Raw genomic sequence first — 19,213 nt, 5'->3', positions numbered from 1 at the left:
GTTTCACAAATGTAAAAAATACATATTTTCTCTTTAAACCACATGTATCAAACTCGAGGCCCGTGGGCCAAATCCGGCCCACCGTAGCTTTTTATGTGGCCCTGTAAAGTCTAGACTAAACACTAAATGTGCTTAAATATTACTTCATGAATCAAATCAATTGAGTTTTTATCTGTTTACTGCCAAATTATATCAATCAGTCCCTCCAGTTTTTTGTGAATTATCGTGGAAATTCAAGCACAAATCAACAAATCCCCAAATTGTTTTGTACTAATAATAATAACTGGGAGCTTAGTGCAAATTTTTCTCAAAAACTGTGAAAGACTTTCGAACTTGTACCAAACAGCCACTTCAATTTTAATTTATGCCATTTTATAGTGCATAATCTATCCAGTGAGTAATAAAAAGTTGCATCTACCAACATAAATAAGCGCAAATATCCAAATATTTCCAAATTAGTACCATAAACACTTTGAATTTTATTGCAAAAAAATCACGAAAAGTATCACGAAATCCTGACGGGCCTGAATAGATGTTCAATATTGTTGAATTTTAAGAATTCATTGATACGTTAACAGTGTGTGAACAGGTTTTATCAATACATTCTGGCACAACCGGCCCTTTAAGAGCATTCAGGATCTTGATTTGACCCAAAACTAAAATGAGTTTGACACCGCTGTTTTATACAAACTGCTATCATGTTAGCACATACAGTGTCTTCCAAAAGTATTGTGTTCACTTGTATTCAGCACCTTGACTCTAAACATTTTTTAAGAATCAGTAAGCTCTAAAAGACACTCAAAATTAAAATTCAGAAAGAAGAAAAGAACAAATTAGAGTTTAATGTAATTTTTCTTTTGCAATGAGTCAAACTATTGTTTTCTTTACAGTTTGTGCCATCCTCATTGTCATTAAATACCCACAATTATAGGAATTAGTACAAAGTGCACATAACATACAGTAACATAAGTTTGTCTGAGACGCTGCAGTAAAAGAAAATCTTTCCCGGCCGTCCTAGTAGCTATGGAAACGAGTCTCGTCGGGTTCCTAGTTTTTCGGATTTTCACACAGCGTACATCCAGGCTTCAGGTCAGCCTGCCGCTCCATTTGAATGGTAATGGAGTGGAAGTTGTAGGAGGAGAAACAGGCCTGGGTCATTTCCCTCAGGACGGTCTGGGCATCAACCGAATCATCTGGAGAAACAGAGACAGAAAACACCACATATAATTTACTTATTCTACGTCTAACTGAAATGCTGTTAACATCTAACGTGAAGAGACCAATAAAACCTAGAGTTTATTACAATAAACACATTTTTTTATTTTATATGAAGGCATATTTTAGTTTGAAAAAGCAAAAATGTGACTAGGTGGCCTTTTTATTACGTAGGACTGGACAACATGGCTAAAAAAAGCTTGGTTTCACAATACAATTGTTTCTTATCAGTCAATATTGATAATTATTAATTGTTTTTTGTTGTTGCTTTAAACAAACTGATGGCGTGACTTCCCTGTTTTATCCACAGTTTTCACTTCAACCAGCTGTTTTTTATTTTTAAGCAGTTATGAGGCGCAGTGGTGGAATCTAAAACTTGTACTGTAGCAGTTACTCAGCAGGTTGTTGCTAGGCAACCAAAGAACGTGCGTGTTGCTACCAGTGTTGTATAGTAACGAAGTAAAAATACTTCACTACTTTACTTAAGTATATTTTGGAGTACTTCATACTTTCCTCGAGTATGAAAATTTTTGATGACTTTCACTTTTACTTCACTATATTTCCGAACTTAATTGCGTACTTTTACTCCGATACATTTTCAATGTGTGGTTTAGTTACTCGTTACAAAAAAGCGAGAGAGAGAAACGCAAGTGTTTTGATCCCACCTACTGATTAGCAAGTAGCAAGCAGGCTACCGAACAAAGTCCGTAGCCTACTTGCCTGGGCTTGTTCATCACCACCAATAGGATACACCTGTTTCGCTTCTCCCATTAAACACAAAGCAAGTCTCGCAATCAGCAGCAGCCACATGGAGGAGGAGACGGAGACCACAACGACTGCAACTACGTTGGACACGGCTCCAGGGGAACCACCAGCTGGTGATGAGAGCCCATGGCCTTATTTAAACACAATACACTCTTTTGTGGGTGTTAAAGATTCGTCGTACCGCATGCAGTTTATGTTAATCCTGCCCGAAGATGTGGAAATTCTATCTTACAAAAACTCCCCGTCCAACTTGAAGAAACACATTGAGGTAACTTCTTATGAAATGGTTATAATCCTCCTGTTTCAGTAACTATAGCTTGGTCACTAGGCACTACTGTATTGTGAAACGTTGACCATAAATGAACTTTGTTTGGCATTGTTTCAGTTCCACACGTGGTGTATTTAGCTGAGGCCTAATGTTGACTGTAGCAGGCTACCTAGACTCCTCTGTTCAAGGGGGACAGAAGCCATAGCGATAGCAATTTAGACTAAATTTAACGAATAATAATCAGTTGTAAAGCAGGTTAAGTTAACCTTGTGCTATAGGTAAAGCACCTAATTTTCTTAACTAAATGATGCCTGCAGGTATATCTATTAGCAGGTTTCATTTTGCCTGCACTTGGTTGGGTACATTATTTTAAGTGTATTTGACAAGTTTACCAAAATATAAAAAATGTCATTCAAACTGCATTTGCTTTGTTTTACTTTTTACTTGTACTTTTCATTACATTACTTGAGTACATCCATTTTTACAGTAATTTCCATACTTAAGTACAAGAAGTTTCAGATACTTTAAGACTTTAACTCAAGTAACATTTCAGTCAGTGACTTGGACTTTTACCAAAGTCATATTTTGGAGAGGTACTTATACTTTTACTTGACTCTGAGATTTCAGTACTTTATACAACACTGGTTGCTACGTAACCAAAGCGTGAGTGAGTCAGTTGATTCAACCAAATGACTCACTAGCTTAAGTTGAGTTAAGCCTTTAAAGGGTTAAAGCCTTTACTTTGCTTATATCTCCCGGAATGCAGGGCGGTTCAGTGAAATTACTGAATATTTTATCACATGTATCATCTATCAATAATGATCCCATGTCGAATCTGCTATATGTTTTTGATATATATTATATATATGATATATTATTCTCCAGCTATATTATTATGTATTGTTTTTAACCACAATGTGAAAGCAAAGGCAAATTTACACATGCATGTGTGGACAATAATATTACAATGACTATTATTATTATTACTTAGATAGGCCAATTAGACCAAAACGACTAAAATCTAATTGAAATACAAAACAAGCTTGGAAGTAAATGACTGATTTTTCTCACCTATTGCTATGTGTGCAGAGAGAACTGCCTGATTCATGGTGAGCGCCCAGATGTGAAGGTTGTGAACTGCTTTGACTCCGTTTACAGTTAACAAACGGTCTCGCACCTCACTGTACCTCACCCCCGATGGCGTACCTGGGAAAAACAACAAAGGCAAAACTAAGAGAAAATGATCTAAATCTATGATAATATGTACTAAAAGTATAGTGAAGGCCTTACCCTCCATTAGAACAAGAAGGATGTCCCTCATGATGGTGAAGGTGGTGCATAGGACCAGAATGGAGAACAAGAAGGTGCAGATCGGATCTGCGATTTTATATTCTGGCTGGAAGAAAAAATATCAAAAAGCATAACATAATAAATAGCTATGTAATAAAATGCTATGTTTTATTTTTTAAATGAATAAATAAGATTTCTTTTTTAAGCAGAAAAGCAAATTATCTTTGTGAAATCCTTAAAAGGGCAGCTGCAAAAAAAACAAATCTTTTGTTTTGGACTGGAGACCATTCCAAAAGCAGGAAGTGGCTCATGGCCTTTTTAGGGCATTCTAAAACTTCTACTGTGGCAGTTACTCAGCAAGTGGTTGCTATGCAACCAAAGAACGTGCGAGTTGCTAGGTAACTCACGCGCTAGAATCTAAAACTAGCCAAAGAAATGACTCATGGACTTTTACCAAACGCAAAAGAGAAATCCAACAGTCGCTAAAACCTGACGCTACTCCATTTTTGTTTACATTTTGTGAAGATGGAAGTTCCGCTCAGTGTCTTCTTCGGTGGTTTTTGTGTTGTTTCACCACAGGCGAACAGTGCAGTGTGAAAGTGGATCATCAGTCGAAAACGTAAAAAATGTTCTAATGTTGGTTCCCAATCGAACTGAGTCTGCCGGACTGTCAGGTGTGAAAACACATTAAAACACCCACCTGTTCAAGATTATAATTGAGTTTAAATAAAAACTTTATGAAAACCATTAAGTAACATCATTTAAGTAATTTTCAAAGATATAGTAGTTTCACAATGAAGCAGGAAACAAACATCTCTTTTTAAATAAGAAAATAAGACGTGAGATGAGGGAAAACTTACATACTTTTATATTTCAGACATTTTAAAAATTCATTTGCAGTTTCTACCACTATGTAACAGCCACCTACAGAAAACAAACTCTTTAAAGCCGAGTTTGTGTTTGAGCCCAAATACAAAATAAGATACCTTGAAGAAGATGATGATGGCACTGACGAGCACGCTAACACTTTGGAGAAGGTCTCCCATCACATGCACAAAAGCTGCTCGCACACTTGCATTCGCCTGCTGAGCCCTCTTTCCTAACGCGTATAAAAATAACGGACATCCACATCATATTACGCCATTTTAGTGTCTCAATGATGTTGCTGTTCTTCGATCATACCGTTGCTTGCATGGTTTTCTTCCATGTCTATGCAGTCATTGGAATAGATGTTGTTTGGGGTCTGAGTCTTTTCTTTTCCTCTCTTGGGACTGTGACTGTGTCCGTGTGACGCGAGTCCGCCATGACTGTGTCCGTGTGACGCGAGTCCGCCATGACTGTGTCCGTGACCCGACTGGTGAAGAGTTAAAGCCATTCTGTTGGAAGATAAGGAACAATTTCAATCAGCGCTTTAAGAAATGCTGTTCTTCAACCTGTTAAAGAACATGTATTGAATACATTAGCATAAATAATAACATTCCTCCATTTTACTCACATAATGTTGGCCACCACTGCACAGCCTGAGGTAATGAGCATCACATGGCCCTCGATCTCGTAGTCATCATGGACGATGCGCTCCACAGCAAGATAAACCAGCACTCCTGTGACGACCCAAATGGTGAAAACTGACAGCAGAGCACCCAAGATTTCTGCATGGACAGCAAAACAATGTTGCAAAGAAATCAGGAGAGAATTCACCAGAAAACATAATCAAATATCGACTGAATGGCTAAGGGGCAAAAAGTTGACCTTATTTTACCAAGTAGTTGCTTCTAGTCTAACTTAAACTAAAGTTTCTTATTAAAGTGCATCAATTCTCTTTTTGCTAATGGAACATTAATTTGGCTGGTAGTGACTGAAGATTCAGCCTAAAACTGGATCTGGAGATGCTGCTACTAAAATGAAATCGGTGCAGGATGAAAAAGATGCTAGCTTGTTATTATCAGCTAGTTTATAACCATGAAGTTAATTAACTACATGCAACTGTTGCGGAATTTTTTCTTGGACAAAGAGTGAGGAAAAACTGTTTCAAAACCTAAATAACCAGAGAAAGAATATATTCTTAATCAAAGATGCTAACTTGTCATTATCAGCTAGCTAGTTTATAGCCATGAAGTTAATTAACTACATGCAACCAGCAAGCTAACTTTCCATCCACCCTCTTAAGACATTAGGGCCATTTAGAAAAACATTTATACACCTGGAATAAAAGTAAACGCCATACAGAAAGAGCTTGAGGAATTCATAACCAGGACCTTATTAATGCAGCGCAAGTGTACAACAACAGAATCTATTAAAGAAGCTAGCATGTAGCAAATTAGTAATCTATCTTGATTCTTAGTTAACAAGCATTTGACTAGAAAAAACGGCAAAAAAGAAAAAAATAAAGATTCGTGGCATCGTTCCAGTAGCAGTATCTGGTCATCTCACAGTCATGTGTGTCCCCAAGATACCTGCACAAAAGGTTAACTGACGTACAACTGCAATCACCCTGGTAGAAAATGTTTATATAAAATGTAGAAAATGTGCAAGAGAGAAAGAAAATGGAAAGGTCAACTGACATTTCAAAAACAATGGTTAATTTACTTGCGAAGCCTCAATCACAATGTATAATTAACACACAAATATTTAAAAGACAAAGTTAGCGGAGAGAATTTAACATATTTATGTACTTATTTATTTATGTTTATTAAATAAGGGTACTGAAGATAGGGTAAGTTAAACCTCAATCCAGGTAGTGGCAGTAAAGCACAAAGAGTGTAAACTGCCAATGAAACGCTAAAGAAGAAGAAGCAAGCTGACTAATGAAAATAAATAAAAAAAGGAGAAAAAAAAAGATTTGTGGCACTGCTCCATTAGCGTTGCATGGTCATGTTACTGCTTTGTGTGTTCTCAAAGGAACATGGACAAGCATCTAGCTGAGGTAGCTACTAACACAATCACCCTACTGCAGGTTAGCTAGCTAGTAGGAATTGCTAGCTAGCAAAGTAGCTGCTGGCTAGCCAATAAATACTATAGAAGTCATGCAACCAGCAAGGTTTATTGTTAGCATGTAAATAATTAAATAAATGCTAGTCACAAAATTGTGTTTTCATATGTACAAAGCGTGTGTGTTGTGTTGTTGTATTAATAATTTCTAACTAAATGTTGTTGGAAAGGAAACATTGGTCAACAGATGCCTGTACGCGACCCGGCCTATGACTCGGTACCTGCACGATGCCAGCCGTAGCTGAGCCTTTGTGTGGCAGGTTTAGAGGAAAGCCAGAGGGAAAACAAGCTAATGACAAAGCTGGCTAGGTCAGTCAGAAGGTGAGCAGCATCCGTCATCACTGCGAGGCTTCCTGCCAAATATCCTCCTGCAAAAGGGAACAATTTAAACAATTACTAAGGTCTGTCTCCATTAGCGTCAATATTTTGCAACTCTAAAGTTTTCAGTTGCATTTGACCTCTTTTACATGTGGTAACCAGGTATTTTGGAGAATGCAGAAAAAGCAAAGATTAAAGGCAGAAGGTGGAAATGTAATGAGAAGTTGAATAAATAAAATGAGAATAGAACAGAGTGGAAAAAGAATAAAAGGATGAAAGCTAATGATCAAAATTAACCGGTATTGTCAGAGAATGCCGAGAAAGACTTAGAATGAAACTAATAAATCAAGAAAAGGAATTTAAAAAATGACTTACCAGCAATCTCGCCTATCATGAAGAGCAGACAGACGATGGAAACTACGTACAACCTCCTCCTGGCGACCTTTTTCTCCGTCTCTCGGTCCTGCTGAGCGAAGCTGTTATCGTGACAATGCTTGAAAGTCCCATCCTTCTGCAGTTCTTCATGGTTTGGCACACTGTGTATAGCAAAAAAAATGATAAATTCATCCCCAAGAAACAGAGATGGGGACGATTTTATTAAAACGATGGAAAAACTACAACCCGAAATGTCCAGAGAGAGTCCAACTGGTGATGGAAATGATCTTCTGAACACACCGGACTATAAGATAGTGAACCTGCACCAACCGCTGCCATACTAATGAGGGGCAACAAGGTTGGCTCCTCATGCAAAATATATTTTTACACACGTCAATGACTAGTTTGGTAAGTTGATAGGGAAAAAATAATTATAACCAGCATTTCAGGACTACAGAACATGTTTAAAGGACCCATCATGCTTCCTTAAACAGATTAGGATGTTTCTGAGACACACTAAACTTGTTCTTTTCTTTTTTATTTTTATTTTACAAACAAATTATTCTTAGATAATGAGATTTGCTCAGTTCTGCTTATTCTGAGCTACTTACAGAATGAGCTGTTTTAGGGGCTCCTGTCACTTTAAATCCAAATAATCTGCTGCTGGCCGAAAATGGCTGCAAACAGACGTACAGGGACGGCTGGTGTAAGTGGGCTAGTAGGGCTAAGCCCTCCCTGACATTTACAATAAAGTTGTTAAAATAACTACATTTTATAAATAATGTTTCACATTTTGTTAAATTTTCAACAAACATGGTGTTAAACCGCCTGGTGAAAATCTCTGGGTCTTTCGGAAGGGCTAACTTCTGACAGCCCCATTCAGCGTTACTGATTGGCTCAGAGTGATTGACAGGCGTCTAGCCCCGCCCCCTCGGTTTGCGGCTCATTTTGGTTGGCCCGGGGCCAGCCCGCGGCCACAGGATTCATCCAATCAGAATGGACTTTCCTTGAGCTCCAGTGTGTGTGGGCGTGGCTTGCCGTAGACTGAGAAGGAGCGATGGCGAGCAATGTTAGCATAAACGAGGTGGATTATTTATCCTTTTTGCGTCCCAGAAAAGTGAGTTTCTCTTTAAATAGGGTAGGCCTCATTTAAAAACATATTGTATCTTGTTTCATTTTATCAGTGTAATTGTGTCCAGTGTTGGGGAATTAATGCAGGGAAATTAAATTTGGACAACTGCAGAGGCTCTATGCAATTGGTCTTTGGCAGGGCTCTCAAACTCCAGTCCTCAAGGGTCCTGCAGTTTTTAGATGTGCCACAGGTACAAAGCACTGAAATGAAATGGCTTAATTACCTCCTCCTTGTGTAGATAAGTTCTCCAGAGCCTTAATGACCTAATTATTCTGTTCAAGTGTGGTGCAGCAGAGGCACATCTAAAAGTTGCAGGACTGCGGCCCTTGAGGACTGGAGTTTGACACCCCTGGTCTTTGGTATGTTTCCATGGTTGTTTTTTATGGTTATCTATAGCAGGCTTTCTCCTTATTTTTCAAACTGGATGGGAATTAAAAAAAAAAAAAAAACACATTAGCCCACCCTTCAAATATCACCACCACTGCAATCAAATATCTTTGAAAAGCATTAGCAGAGTCTCCTGCACAACCAACAACACTGCAGCAAGTCGTCTATATTTTTACCATTTTGTAAACTTTTTATACTTTTATTTTTCTCTTGCTTTTCTTTTGTTATTTTATTTGTTCTTCCTCTGCACTTTGAATTGCCTTGCTGCTGAAAATCTACTATATTAATAAAATTACTTTACCTGAAAGTGTTCAAGCAAAGTGTCAGAGGGTGTGCAATATTACCAAATCTGGTTGCGATTTTATTTTTGAGAAATTTTAAAGAGTTCTTGTATTCAGTATCCATATTTAGGCTTATTAGATTGACTTAATTACAGTTTTATGAGGTTGAGACAATTAAAAGGACCGATTATGTAAAAATGTAACTAACTCAACATCACAGCCCTTAAATCTGAATGATGATCATTTCCCCCAATCAAATAAATCGGTTGATCAATAAGATAATTAAATGCAGGTTTGCATACAGATCCCACATCAGTGCCGTGAGGAAAACTCCAAATCACATTAGAATACGAAATAAATAAATGAAAACAAGTCAGAAATCGCCTCTTTTTGCAGTTTTTCCTCTTTAGAAATCACCGATATTCAATATAAAAGTTTGCCTCACCTTCCCGGGAGGGTGTACGCTTTGCTCTGCTCTGCCAAAATGTGACGTCTCTCCGGATCCTTGCTTTTGAACATCACTGGAGGGAAATATCAAACCCAAATTTCTAGTGGAAAAAAGAAAACCTTTCACAGATTCAACTCCGCTTTTCTCTGGCTGAAGCTTTGCTGGTTCTCCACACGCCGATTGCGAATATTTGCACCCATCCTACATCGTAATTAGTGCAAATAACCAACGCAGCCGTGTGCAAATTGCAACCCGTCTGAAGAGGGAGGTGGTCGGGGTGGGAAGAGGTGGCGGTTCGACGTTGGGAGGATGCAGAAGTTGAAAGCTCATTGCAACAAAAACTACCAGGGGAAACACTTGTGCAACTAAGTTGACTCTTTCTTAAAGTGGAGAAACTGGGGGTTGCAGCACCGACCCAAACTGGCCGCTTCACGCAGCGCCCCGCAGCAGCCGACACTGGGGGGTTACGCAACCCGCTGGAAGTGCCGTGTGCCGCGGATTCCTCGTGCGGAATCACGTGGTTCATCCGTGGATCCCCACACCCCGAGTCAAAGTTATCTCAGATTAACTCTGCTGCTGGAAGTGATGGGCATTGTTCTGTATAAACAGCTTTCCTGGTACGACATGTTTGGGTCTCAGTTGAGGTTTTTCCATGTTTTTGTTTGGGGGGGGGGCATCATTAATCATCACAATCTTAAAGAACAAACAAAAATGTGAAATATAAACATGAAATGTCATTACTGTCCTTTCGTTGCGATCAGAACAAGATGGACAGAAATTTAAATTAGTTAAATTAAATCGGATTTTCAAACAAGCATTGAGGTTTTGATCAGCTGGAACTGAGACATTGATTGATTGACTGATTGATTGATTGACTTATGGTGACCCGGATGTTGAAACACACCCATCCAAAACTAAGCAACTACTAAGCCTCCAAACCACCAAGGGCCTAAAATAATGCTTTAATTTCTATAAATCTATTTACTTATTTATCTATTCTGACAATAGGACAGAATTGAACAGAAATAGAAACAACTACTTCCCTCAGATTTACACACTGAAAATAACATTTGATATGACGTTTCATCATAAATATTAAAATATTCTAAAGTTTGGTCAAAGTGCAAACAATAATCTTTATTGTTAAGACTGATAACAGCTGATTTTTTATATTTTCTTACTGTTTGATTTGTTGGTAAAAAAAAAAACCCGCCTCTCATCTGAACCGCATTGTTCCCGAAATTAACACAAGAGGGCGACACTGAGTCATAAGGAAGGAGACAGAATAGAATAGAAATGTTATTTATTGTCCCCTCAGTGAGGAAGTATCTATTCAGCATAAACAAACTGAAATATGAAAACATCAAAAATAAAAAAAAAAGAAGACTACGGGGGAAATTGGCAACATAAGGACTTACAGTTTTTAAAAGTAGCATGATCAGACCAAAACAAATTTGCAACTGAGTGATTTTAGAAATGCTTGCTACAAATTTCTGAAATTAAGCTACACATTTCTACGTTTGTTTTTTCTTGCAAATTTTCAACCTTTGCAGCTCAGATTGTTTTGTTTTTGCCCTGGAAAATTTCTGAGATGAATCTAAAAATTTCAGAGTTTTTGTTTCACAATCTTTCAACTTTTGGGGCTTAGAAATTCCCAGGATATTTCCAGAAAAATTTTTAATTTTTTCTTTCAGAGCTCAGAAATGTCAAAACTTTTTTTTTTTGTTTAATTTTTTTTTTAATCTCAAAATATCAGTTTCTTTTCTTGCAAATGTTCAGTTTATAGAGATCAGAAATTTCCATCTTTGTTTAGAAAATTTCTGAGACTAATCTCAGAAGTTTTTTTGTTTTTTTTCCCCTCACAAATTCTTGTCTTTCGGAGTTCAGACATTTCCATTTGTTTCAAGAAACTTTCTGAAAATAATCTCAAACGTTGTTGTTTTTTTTTTTTTCTCATAAGGTTTCGACTTTTGAAGCTGAGAAATTTACAGGTTTTATTCCAGAAAATTTCTCATATTAGCCTAAACATTTCTGACTTGTTTTGAAGGCAATGACCCTAATACGTCATCGTACGTCACAAATCCTCATCCGTTTTCAGCGCAACTTCACCACCATGACACATTCACACAATTAGTCTTTTTTTTTTTTTACTCCATTTGAAAGTCGGTTCAGTTGCTCTTTTCTGCATCTCTAAAAGTGGAACCAGTGGAAGTCTAAAAATAGCTTCTGGCGCTTATTTCGGTTCGTCCTCTCCGATAAAGACGCAGTGTGTTCGGTTGCCGGAGCGTCCGGACCGCCGCTGGGTTGCCCCGGGCTGCGCAGAGGGAGGAAGGTGGCATGGGAACAGTTAGCCACACATGGCTGCTCTTCACATTTACCTCACAAAAACAAAAAACAAAAAACAAAAAAAAGGCGTAAATGAAGAAGCCCTTCTTCTTCTCGCTTGAAGATACACAATCCCCGTCGTCATAGCAACCACCGACGTCCTCCGCTAATCGTCACGGAGCGAGCGGATCCGATAAAAACCGAACAATGCGCCGACGTCAGTCACATTTCCCTGTTAGGTGACGACATTTAGCTTTTCCTTTTTGGATAAAAAGAGTTGCAGGGATCACGTTTGGAAGAGAGGAAGAGAAAAAGAGAGAGAGGAGGAGAAAAAAGAAAGTGATTTCCTCTTAAGTACCGTCCGGTGGAGACCGGCTGGGGATTTCACCGGACTGGCGTGATGGACGTGGTCCTGACCAGACTGCGGGATTTCTCCTGCAAGACTTCGACCTTTCATGATGGCGCAGTTTGGGAGAACAGGCCCAAACTGCGCCACTTCTCCCCCGTGAGCGGGGCGCACACGGCCGGAAGAGACGGCAGCCGGTGGGACATTGGGAGCGCACTGGCCTGGCTGCGAGCGGAGCTGGTAAGACCGGAGCTGGGGAGTAACTAGTTACATTTACTCAGTTACATTTACTTCAATCGATCAGTCGAGTTTAACTGGATAGCGCGTTTCAGCAACACGGAAGTCCAAAGTGCTTTACGTCATAAAAACACAAAAATACAAAGTCATCACCAACAATTGAAACATTATTTTTGCCAAGTGTCGCCATTACACATTAAAATGTTGGTTCGTGTTTCAAGTTACTCGAGTAACTTTTTGGAATAATGTACTTTTAGGAGTATTTTTTTACTACGCTGTACTTTTTATTTTTACATGAAGAACTTTATTGTGAAGTATTGCTACTCTTACTTGAGTAACATACCAGGATTTTCTATCCACTGAATAAATAACAAGTTTACTTTAGTCAAAAATTCACCAGACACACGCCTGCAGTTTTTGTTAAAGTTTCATAAGTTTTTATTGAAAAACAAAAACAGATTTGGACAATTGGTTGTTGTTGTTTTTTTTTTTTTTGCCAGATTTTATTTTTTTGTTACTTATATAAATTATTGTAATTTTTGTCCTCTAAATACCAAAATTTCCACTTAACCTCTGATCTGTCTGATGATGTAATTTTTTAAATATTAAGTGACTGATCATTTCATCAGTTACCCAGTGCACAACTAGACTTTTTACCAAATACTTTTTACGTGAGTAATTGTATTACTAAGTACTCGTACTTGAGTAAAACTTATGGATCCTGAATAAACAAACATGTTTTAACCAAAGGCTTACCACACAGACACACAACTTTTGTTAAAGTTATGAAACTTTAAGAAAAACTGCAGGTGTGTGTCTGGTGAATTTTTGGTTAAAACATGTTCGTTTATTCAGGATCCAGAAATTTCACTCAAGTACGAGTACTTAGTAATACAATTACTCACGTAAAAGTAAAGCATAGTTAAAATACTTCTAACTGTAGTTACTACCCAATTCTGCCATTAACAGAAGTTAAAATTTAACATTTTGTCTCATTATAATGAAAAAAAGACTTTACATATGAGACAAATAAACCTTTTGTGATAGTTATAAGAGAAAAGCAAGATTATTTAGATTAAATTACATTTTAGCCTCTAAGGAAAAGAGAACAACTTTATCCCTGCAGCACATCTGAACCATAAATCCAGCTTAAATGCTAATATCTTCATTTTCTTCATAAGTGAAAGAACTTTGGGGCAAACAAAAAAGCCTCTTGATTGAGTCTTTTTGCTCAGCAGCTCTTTCTCTATCTCTCTCTCTCACACACACACACACACACACACACACACACACACACACACACAGTGACAGTGTCCATTGTGAAAGGGACCAGCGTTTGGCATAATGAGTTGGAGCCCAGCAGGCCCCCGTCTCCACTAGGAAAGTTCATGTTTCATCTGTGAGTCGTTGAGTTTCTGACAAAGGCAATAAGACCGGCATCTTTCAGCCGGAGCACGGACTCTCCGACTGGAGCCGTAATTAACACAGAAAAGAAATGCAGATCGGCCCGCCGGGTTTTTTTGTTCAAGACATTCCTGTATTCTGGAAAGCAAACTTGGATTCTGGTGAAGTTGGGGGAAATCGCATGTTACAGTGGATGTAATTAAATGAAGAAGTTAAATTTACATTATAAAGGAGAGGTGGTTCAAATGCTGCAACTTGCACAGAAAATCCACCAATAAAAAACAAAAACATTTTCATCGAAGCCTGGTAAAAACCGTTTGTCCATGATGTATATAATATAATGCACCAGTTCAACACAATGAAGCTTACCAGAAATAGCCTGCACCACAGGCTATGGAGTTAAATTGGGGCCATGAAGTTTGTTCCTGATTTAAACTAAAACATTATTTTGAAACTGAAAAATGTTTGAAACTGAAAAAAACATGAAACTGAATAAAAGTTTTGAAACTGACAAAAGTTTTAAAATCCCCCAAAAAGTTTTGAAATATAAAAATAGTTTGAAACTGAACAAGAAAGATTTGAAACTGAAAAATAATTTTGAAAGTGACAAAAAGTTTGAAACTGAAAAAAATTGTAACTGAAAATTGTCTCGAAACTGAAAAAATGTTTGAAAAAACCAAAAAATGTTTTGAAATATATAAATGTTTGAAATTGAACAATTGTTTTGAAACTGAAATGTTTAGAAACTTTTAAAAAATCTGGAACTAGTTTTGTACATTTTCTTCAGTTTTGCAACCTGCTTTTCAAGTTTCAAATCTTTTTTTTCCCTTCAGTTTGAATTTTATTTTCTTTTGGACCAACTTTATGGCTCCAATTTAGCTCCATAGAAACCAACCATCTTCCACTGTAAGAAGTGCCAATTCGAACAAGATGGCTGTTAATGATATTTTAATAATTAGAGGCCAACATCAACTGAACGGCTTCGTTCACTTCCTCCGCTGTTATCGCTAAAACTGCAAGCAGACTTAATTTCTAAAACAGCGCAAAACACCGACGTCATCGTTCACGAGTTTCTCTCTTCGCTGATTGGCCAGGTTGAAATTCCACCAGAAGGAATCCGAGTAAACGGGAGAAAGTCGAGATTTTATTTTATCAGAGCGGAATAGCGCAGGAAGGAAATGGTCAGTTCTCCCATTTTTAATCCACAAGTCTGATCCAAACGTGTGTTTTATGTGCAGATGGAGATGCGTTCCCAGGACCAGGCTCTGATCCGGCAGCTTATGGAGCTTCATTCTGGCATCCAGGAGCTGAAGCAGGAGCTGTCCGAGGAGGAAGAAGAGGACATGGACGGAGAGGGCAGCTACTGGGACTCTGATAGCGACGGAGGAAACAGATTCACCAACAATCTCTGTCAGAAGATACATCAAACCTTTTATTCAGCTGAAAAAATGACCCACAGGAGAAGCTCTGTGCCTTAATTTTCTAAACACGTGTTAGCTTGCATTTTGTAAAAGTGACAAGGAACATTTAATCATGAAAGTCTTAACTTTCTCACATCCTAAATCAACCAAGCAAAATAAAAGAGAAAAAGATAGCTCTGGTCAGATGTTGCCATGTTGTCTTGTGACTGTTGTGGCCTAAAATTACTGAGATTGTAGCACCTTTTTCAAAAAGTTGCAATTTTTTGTAAGCTTTATTTTTGATTTATCTGTGGTCTTACAAAAAGAAGTTGAAATTGTTGCACATAACTTGCTCAAAATGACAAACTTTTCATAGTTAATATTTAAAGTGCAGATAACATTTTCAAGCACCGTATTTCCCAAAGATGGATCAAAGTGCCAGAGGATAATTTCATAACAAAGGTACGTATAGAACATCTCAAAATGGTTTTTACAAAAAAGTTAAATTAAATAAAGCAAATATGTATACCGCTTAGTGGCTTTCAAGAGATATCATGAAAGAGGAAGTTCGATTAGAAGAAGCCTACAGGTGATTGGTTAAAATTCAGCCGAGTCACAGTGATTGGTCAGAGAAGAAAATACAGAAAAACCTTAAAGTAGGTTAAAGTTAGATTTGCAGAAAAGTTGAGATAACTGGTGAAAATTGTAAATGATGTCTGATTTTTCATTAACAGTTACGATCATAATATTCTAACAAAACTTCTTAAAGGGTCTGAGCAGTGGGACGTTTTCAAACACTGTACCGACTCATGCATGGTGGTGGCAGCGTCATGCTGAGGGTCAGGTATTTGATTTTAAAATACACACAACTGGACTATGTTTACTAATAAGGAAGCTTCTTGAGACGATTGCACTGGATTTCAGGTTAAAGTTTCACATCTTCAGGAGTTTATTTTATAAATATAGATTGTTTTTCTTCTATTTTATCTCAGAACATCTCAATAAATCACATCTACTTTTACTTAGAAGGTGACAAAAGGTGAAATCTTTGACAGTAGCATGATTTTGTTTCTGTAAACTGCTATAAAAATGATGATAGTAAGAGACTGAATAAACAGAATATGTCTATAAAAGAGGGAAAGTGTGGATGAATTTAATCTGCTGTGATTCAGAAGGTTGGCTCAATAAAGCTGCTGGGACAAATGTTTTTAACAATTCATTTATTTATTGTTCCTCAACTTCACATTCGCTATCGCTTTACTGTCCCGAATCAGAGGAACCCTGCAGAAGTGCAAAGCGTCTTTTAGGCTGCGCTCACACTGCAGCCTGAAGTGAACCAATTCTAATTTATTTTTTTTTTTTTTTTTTTGCCTTAATGCGACCTGTATCTGACCTTTTCATGACAGTCTGAACAACGCAGGCCGGGTGCGTTTCTAATGCGACCCAGGCCACCCGGGTATTCCGATACGTATCCGATTCAAATGTGACCTGACATCCAGGTCGCGTTCGTCTGGACTGAACGTCACTGATCCTCGACAAACGTCACTGTTCTGCGTCCTGATACGAGCAAGCGGGAAGAAAAACAACAACCATGACGGACGACAATGAGGATTAGATTAATATGCTACTCCGACTGGACACCAACTTCAAATATGTTAGCATCCATGTTTACTTCCGCAAACACGGAGCTCTTCTTCTTCTTTTTATGGCGGTTGGTAAAACTCTGAGAACTCTGACGCTATTGCGCCCTCTACTGCGCATGCGGGACACTGTCAGGTCGTTTGCCCGTTTATTTTATTTATTTTAAAGTGTGAACGGCCACGGCAAAAAAACAAAACCCGACTTGACAAAAAATCGGAATTGGGTGACTTCAGGCTGCAGTGTGAACGCAGCTTTAGTTATTCTGCCTGCCTCCATCACTGTCCATGCAGCAGCTCTACTCTGTTCAAACGATGCATTCAGTGTTCCTCTGTTGTGTCGGATTCTTCACTTCTGGCTCCACGGATTCCCTTCGTCAGCTTTAAGTCCTTCCCAGATAAGAAGCGGTCTCGTGGGGTTCGCTCACTGCTGACCATCCCCTTGCACCTCCAGCCCCCCAAAGCTCTCCCTCCTCAGTCTCTGGATCTCTGTGTTGAGCCCCAGCAGCGTCTGAGCCAGCTGCACGTCCTGCGAGCGCATCTCCAGCTGCACACAACAGGCAGAGGTCAGAGTGCACCCAGGCCCAGAGCAGGCACTGTTGGATGTGTTTATTAGTGGCCAAGTACAGATTTATTAATGCATTCACTTAAATAAAACTAGAAACACACAAAGAAACAAAGAAAAGCATGTTTTCAAACCTTTATTTAGCCGTGGAAGAACTTAATGAGATCAATGATCTATTTGGCAAGAGAAGTGAGGCATATTTAAATCAAAAATCATTAATAAATAAATATCTGACTTGTCATTTTGATTAAACAATTAGTAAAAAAAAAAGTTATTTATTTTGGTTAATTAAATAAAGAAATCCACTAAACATTAAATACACATTGAACGATTTGCGTGTTTGTGACATGAAGTGAATTAAAATTGTACAGAATATTGATAAGCATGTTGACCTTTCAACTGTGAGTATTCAAGTTTCATAAAAAAAATTATAACTACATATTTTTTTCTAAATTATTGATTGATTGATTGATTCTTTTGTGATCAAAATCACTGATTTCGTGCTGCTGTCGTAGAAAAATTTGCTAGAAATTTTGAGACATTTGCGCTTATTTCTGTAAAAGTGACTTTTTGTTACTCGCCACAACGACGTCGGACAATAACGTGACATCAGGTAGGGCTAGTAGAAGTAATACATACTGCCACCTGCTGGTGGGAGTTAGAAACACTTAGACAAAAATGTTTCAGACCATTTTAGCAGAAATTTTAAAATAAACCCACAACAAAATGTGAGGATTTGTTGATTTTGAGTGAATTTCCTTAAAAAGCTGAAGGAATTGACTGATGTAATTTGGCGGTACACAGCTGCAAAACTGCTTTGATTTCATAAAATAATACTTTAGCACACAAATGTGATCTTATAGGTTTTATTTATGCATCCCTCTGCAGTCCAGAGGGCCAGATGAAAAGCTGTGGCGGGCCAGAATTGGCCCCCGGGCCTCGAGTTTGACACCTTTTAGACTTTTGCAGAGGTTGATAAATGTAAGTATCAGCTGATCACCGATGTCTCAAAATTAAGAAAATCATAAATCAGTGCACTCCTACTTTTTAGTCATGTTATACAGACGTAAAAAAAAGAAAGATTAACAAACTTAATTTGATTACATGTAGCAAATTAACTCTTTTCTTTTCAAATTGAAATTCAGAAATACTTTATTGATCCCAAAGGGAAATTTTAAGCTCCATTTCTGTTTTCCAGTGCGCATGCTGAAAGGAAGCGTTGAATCTCACCAGTTCGGATCGGAGCCAGGTCAGAGCTCCATCTATCTGCGCCCGCCGCAGCTCCTCGTTGACCTGCTGGCTCCTCCCGATGCCGCCGCCGGCGCCGCCGCCGGCCTCCCTCTGACCCGCTCTGGACTCGGCGGTCACCCTGAAGGCGTGGATCAGTTTGTTCTTGACGTTCTCCAGGACCATGGTGGACAAGGTGTCCTCGTTGTGGCTGTCCCGCTCCATGCCTGGGTAACTTATGCTAAACTTTCTGCAGCAGAGTGAAACCTGCTCCTTCTTCTTCAGCTCTCCTGCTGGAGTTGGAGCGTCTCCCTCTAAACTGGCTTGTTTTGCCATTGTTACTATGGAGAAACACCCTTCTCCTCGCACCTCCCTCCTCTTGGTAGCCCTAATAAGAATGGTGGAAGATCTTGAACAAAGACTATTGTTGCCTCCAGAAAGAGCTGAAAAGACCCCTCTAACCACTGCCACCCCCCACCCTTTTCCTTCCCAGCAGATCCAGCCCCCTTACAACCCCGATGTGAGAAATGTGCAGTGATAGAGCTCTCTTTCAGCTGAAAAGCCTGTGTGTAAACCTGCAGAAAATCAATCACTCCCCCCCTTTC

At 38.5% G+C, this 19,213-nt stretch overlaps 1 protein-coding gene across 1 annotated transcript; it reads right to left on the bottom strand.

Moving 5' to 3' along the window:
• Nucleotides 1–368: 368 nt before the first annotated feature.
• slc30a8 (solute carrier family 30 member 8) lies at nt 369–9,876 on the bottom strand. The gene is made up of 9 exons (XM_014474374.2): nt 9,465–9,876; nt 7,220–7,380; nt 6,748–6,894; nt 5,034–5,187; nt 4,721–4,914; nt 4,525–4,637; nt 3,539–3,644; nt 3,320–3,454; nt 369–1,193 (listed from the first exon to the last, which is right to left on the bottom strand). The coding sequence occupies exons 1-9, from the start codon at nt 9,536–9,538 to the stop codon at nt 1,048–1,050; spliced, it is 1,230 nt and encodes a 409-aa protein (XP_014329860.1). The 5' UTR covers nt 9,539–9,876; the 3' UTR covers nt 369–1,047.
• Between the last annotated feature and the right edge of the window lie 9,337 nt (nt 9,877–19,213).

Source organism: Xiphophorus maculatus, chromosome 13, assembly GCF_002775205.1.
Source record: "Xiphophorus maculatus strain JP 163 A chromosome 13, X_maculatus-5.0-male, whole genome shotgun sequence".
NCBI classification, from domain to species: domain Eukaryota; kingdom Metazoa; phylum Chordata; class Actinopteri; order Cyprinodontiformes; family Poeciliidae; genus Xiphophorus; species Xiphophorus maculatus.
The sequence above is the reverse complement of the archived record's forward strand: the minus strand, read 5'-3'. Positions and strand labels throughout refer to the sequence as shown.

Bases quoted from the DNA above. Each gene is read 5' to 3' on its own strand.
- slc30a8 (XM_014474374.2), bottom strand. From the start codon at position 9,538: ATGTTCAAAAGCAAGGATCCGGAGAGACGTCACATTTTGGCAGAGCAG. The intron at 3,645-4,524 runs GTATCTTATTTT...TTTTTCTTCCAG, and splicing joins CCATCATCATCTTCTTCAAG to CCAGAATATAAAATCGCAGA. The intron at 3,455-3,538 runs GTAAGGCCTTCA...TGTTTTTCCCAG, and splicing joins CCTTCTTGTTCTAATGGAGG to GTACGCCATCGGGGGTGAGG.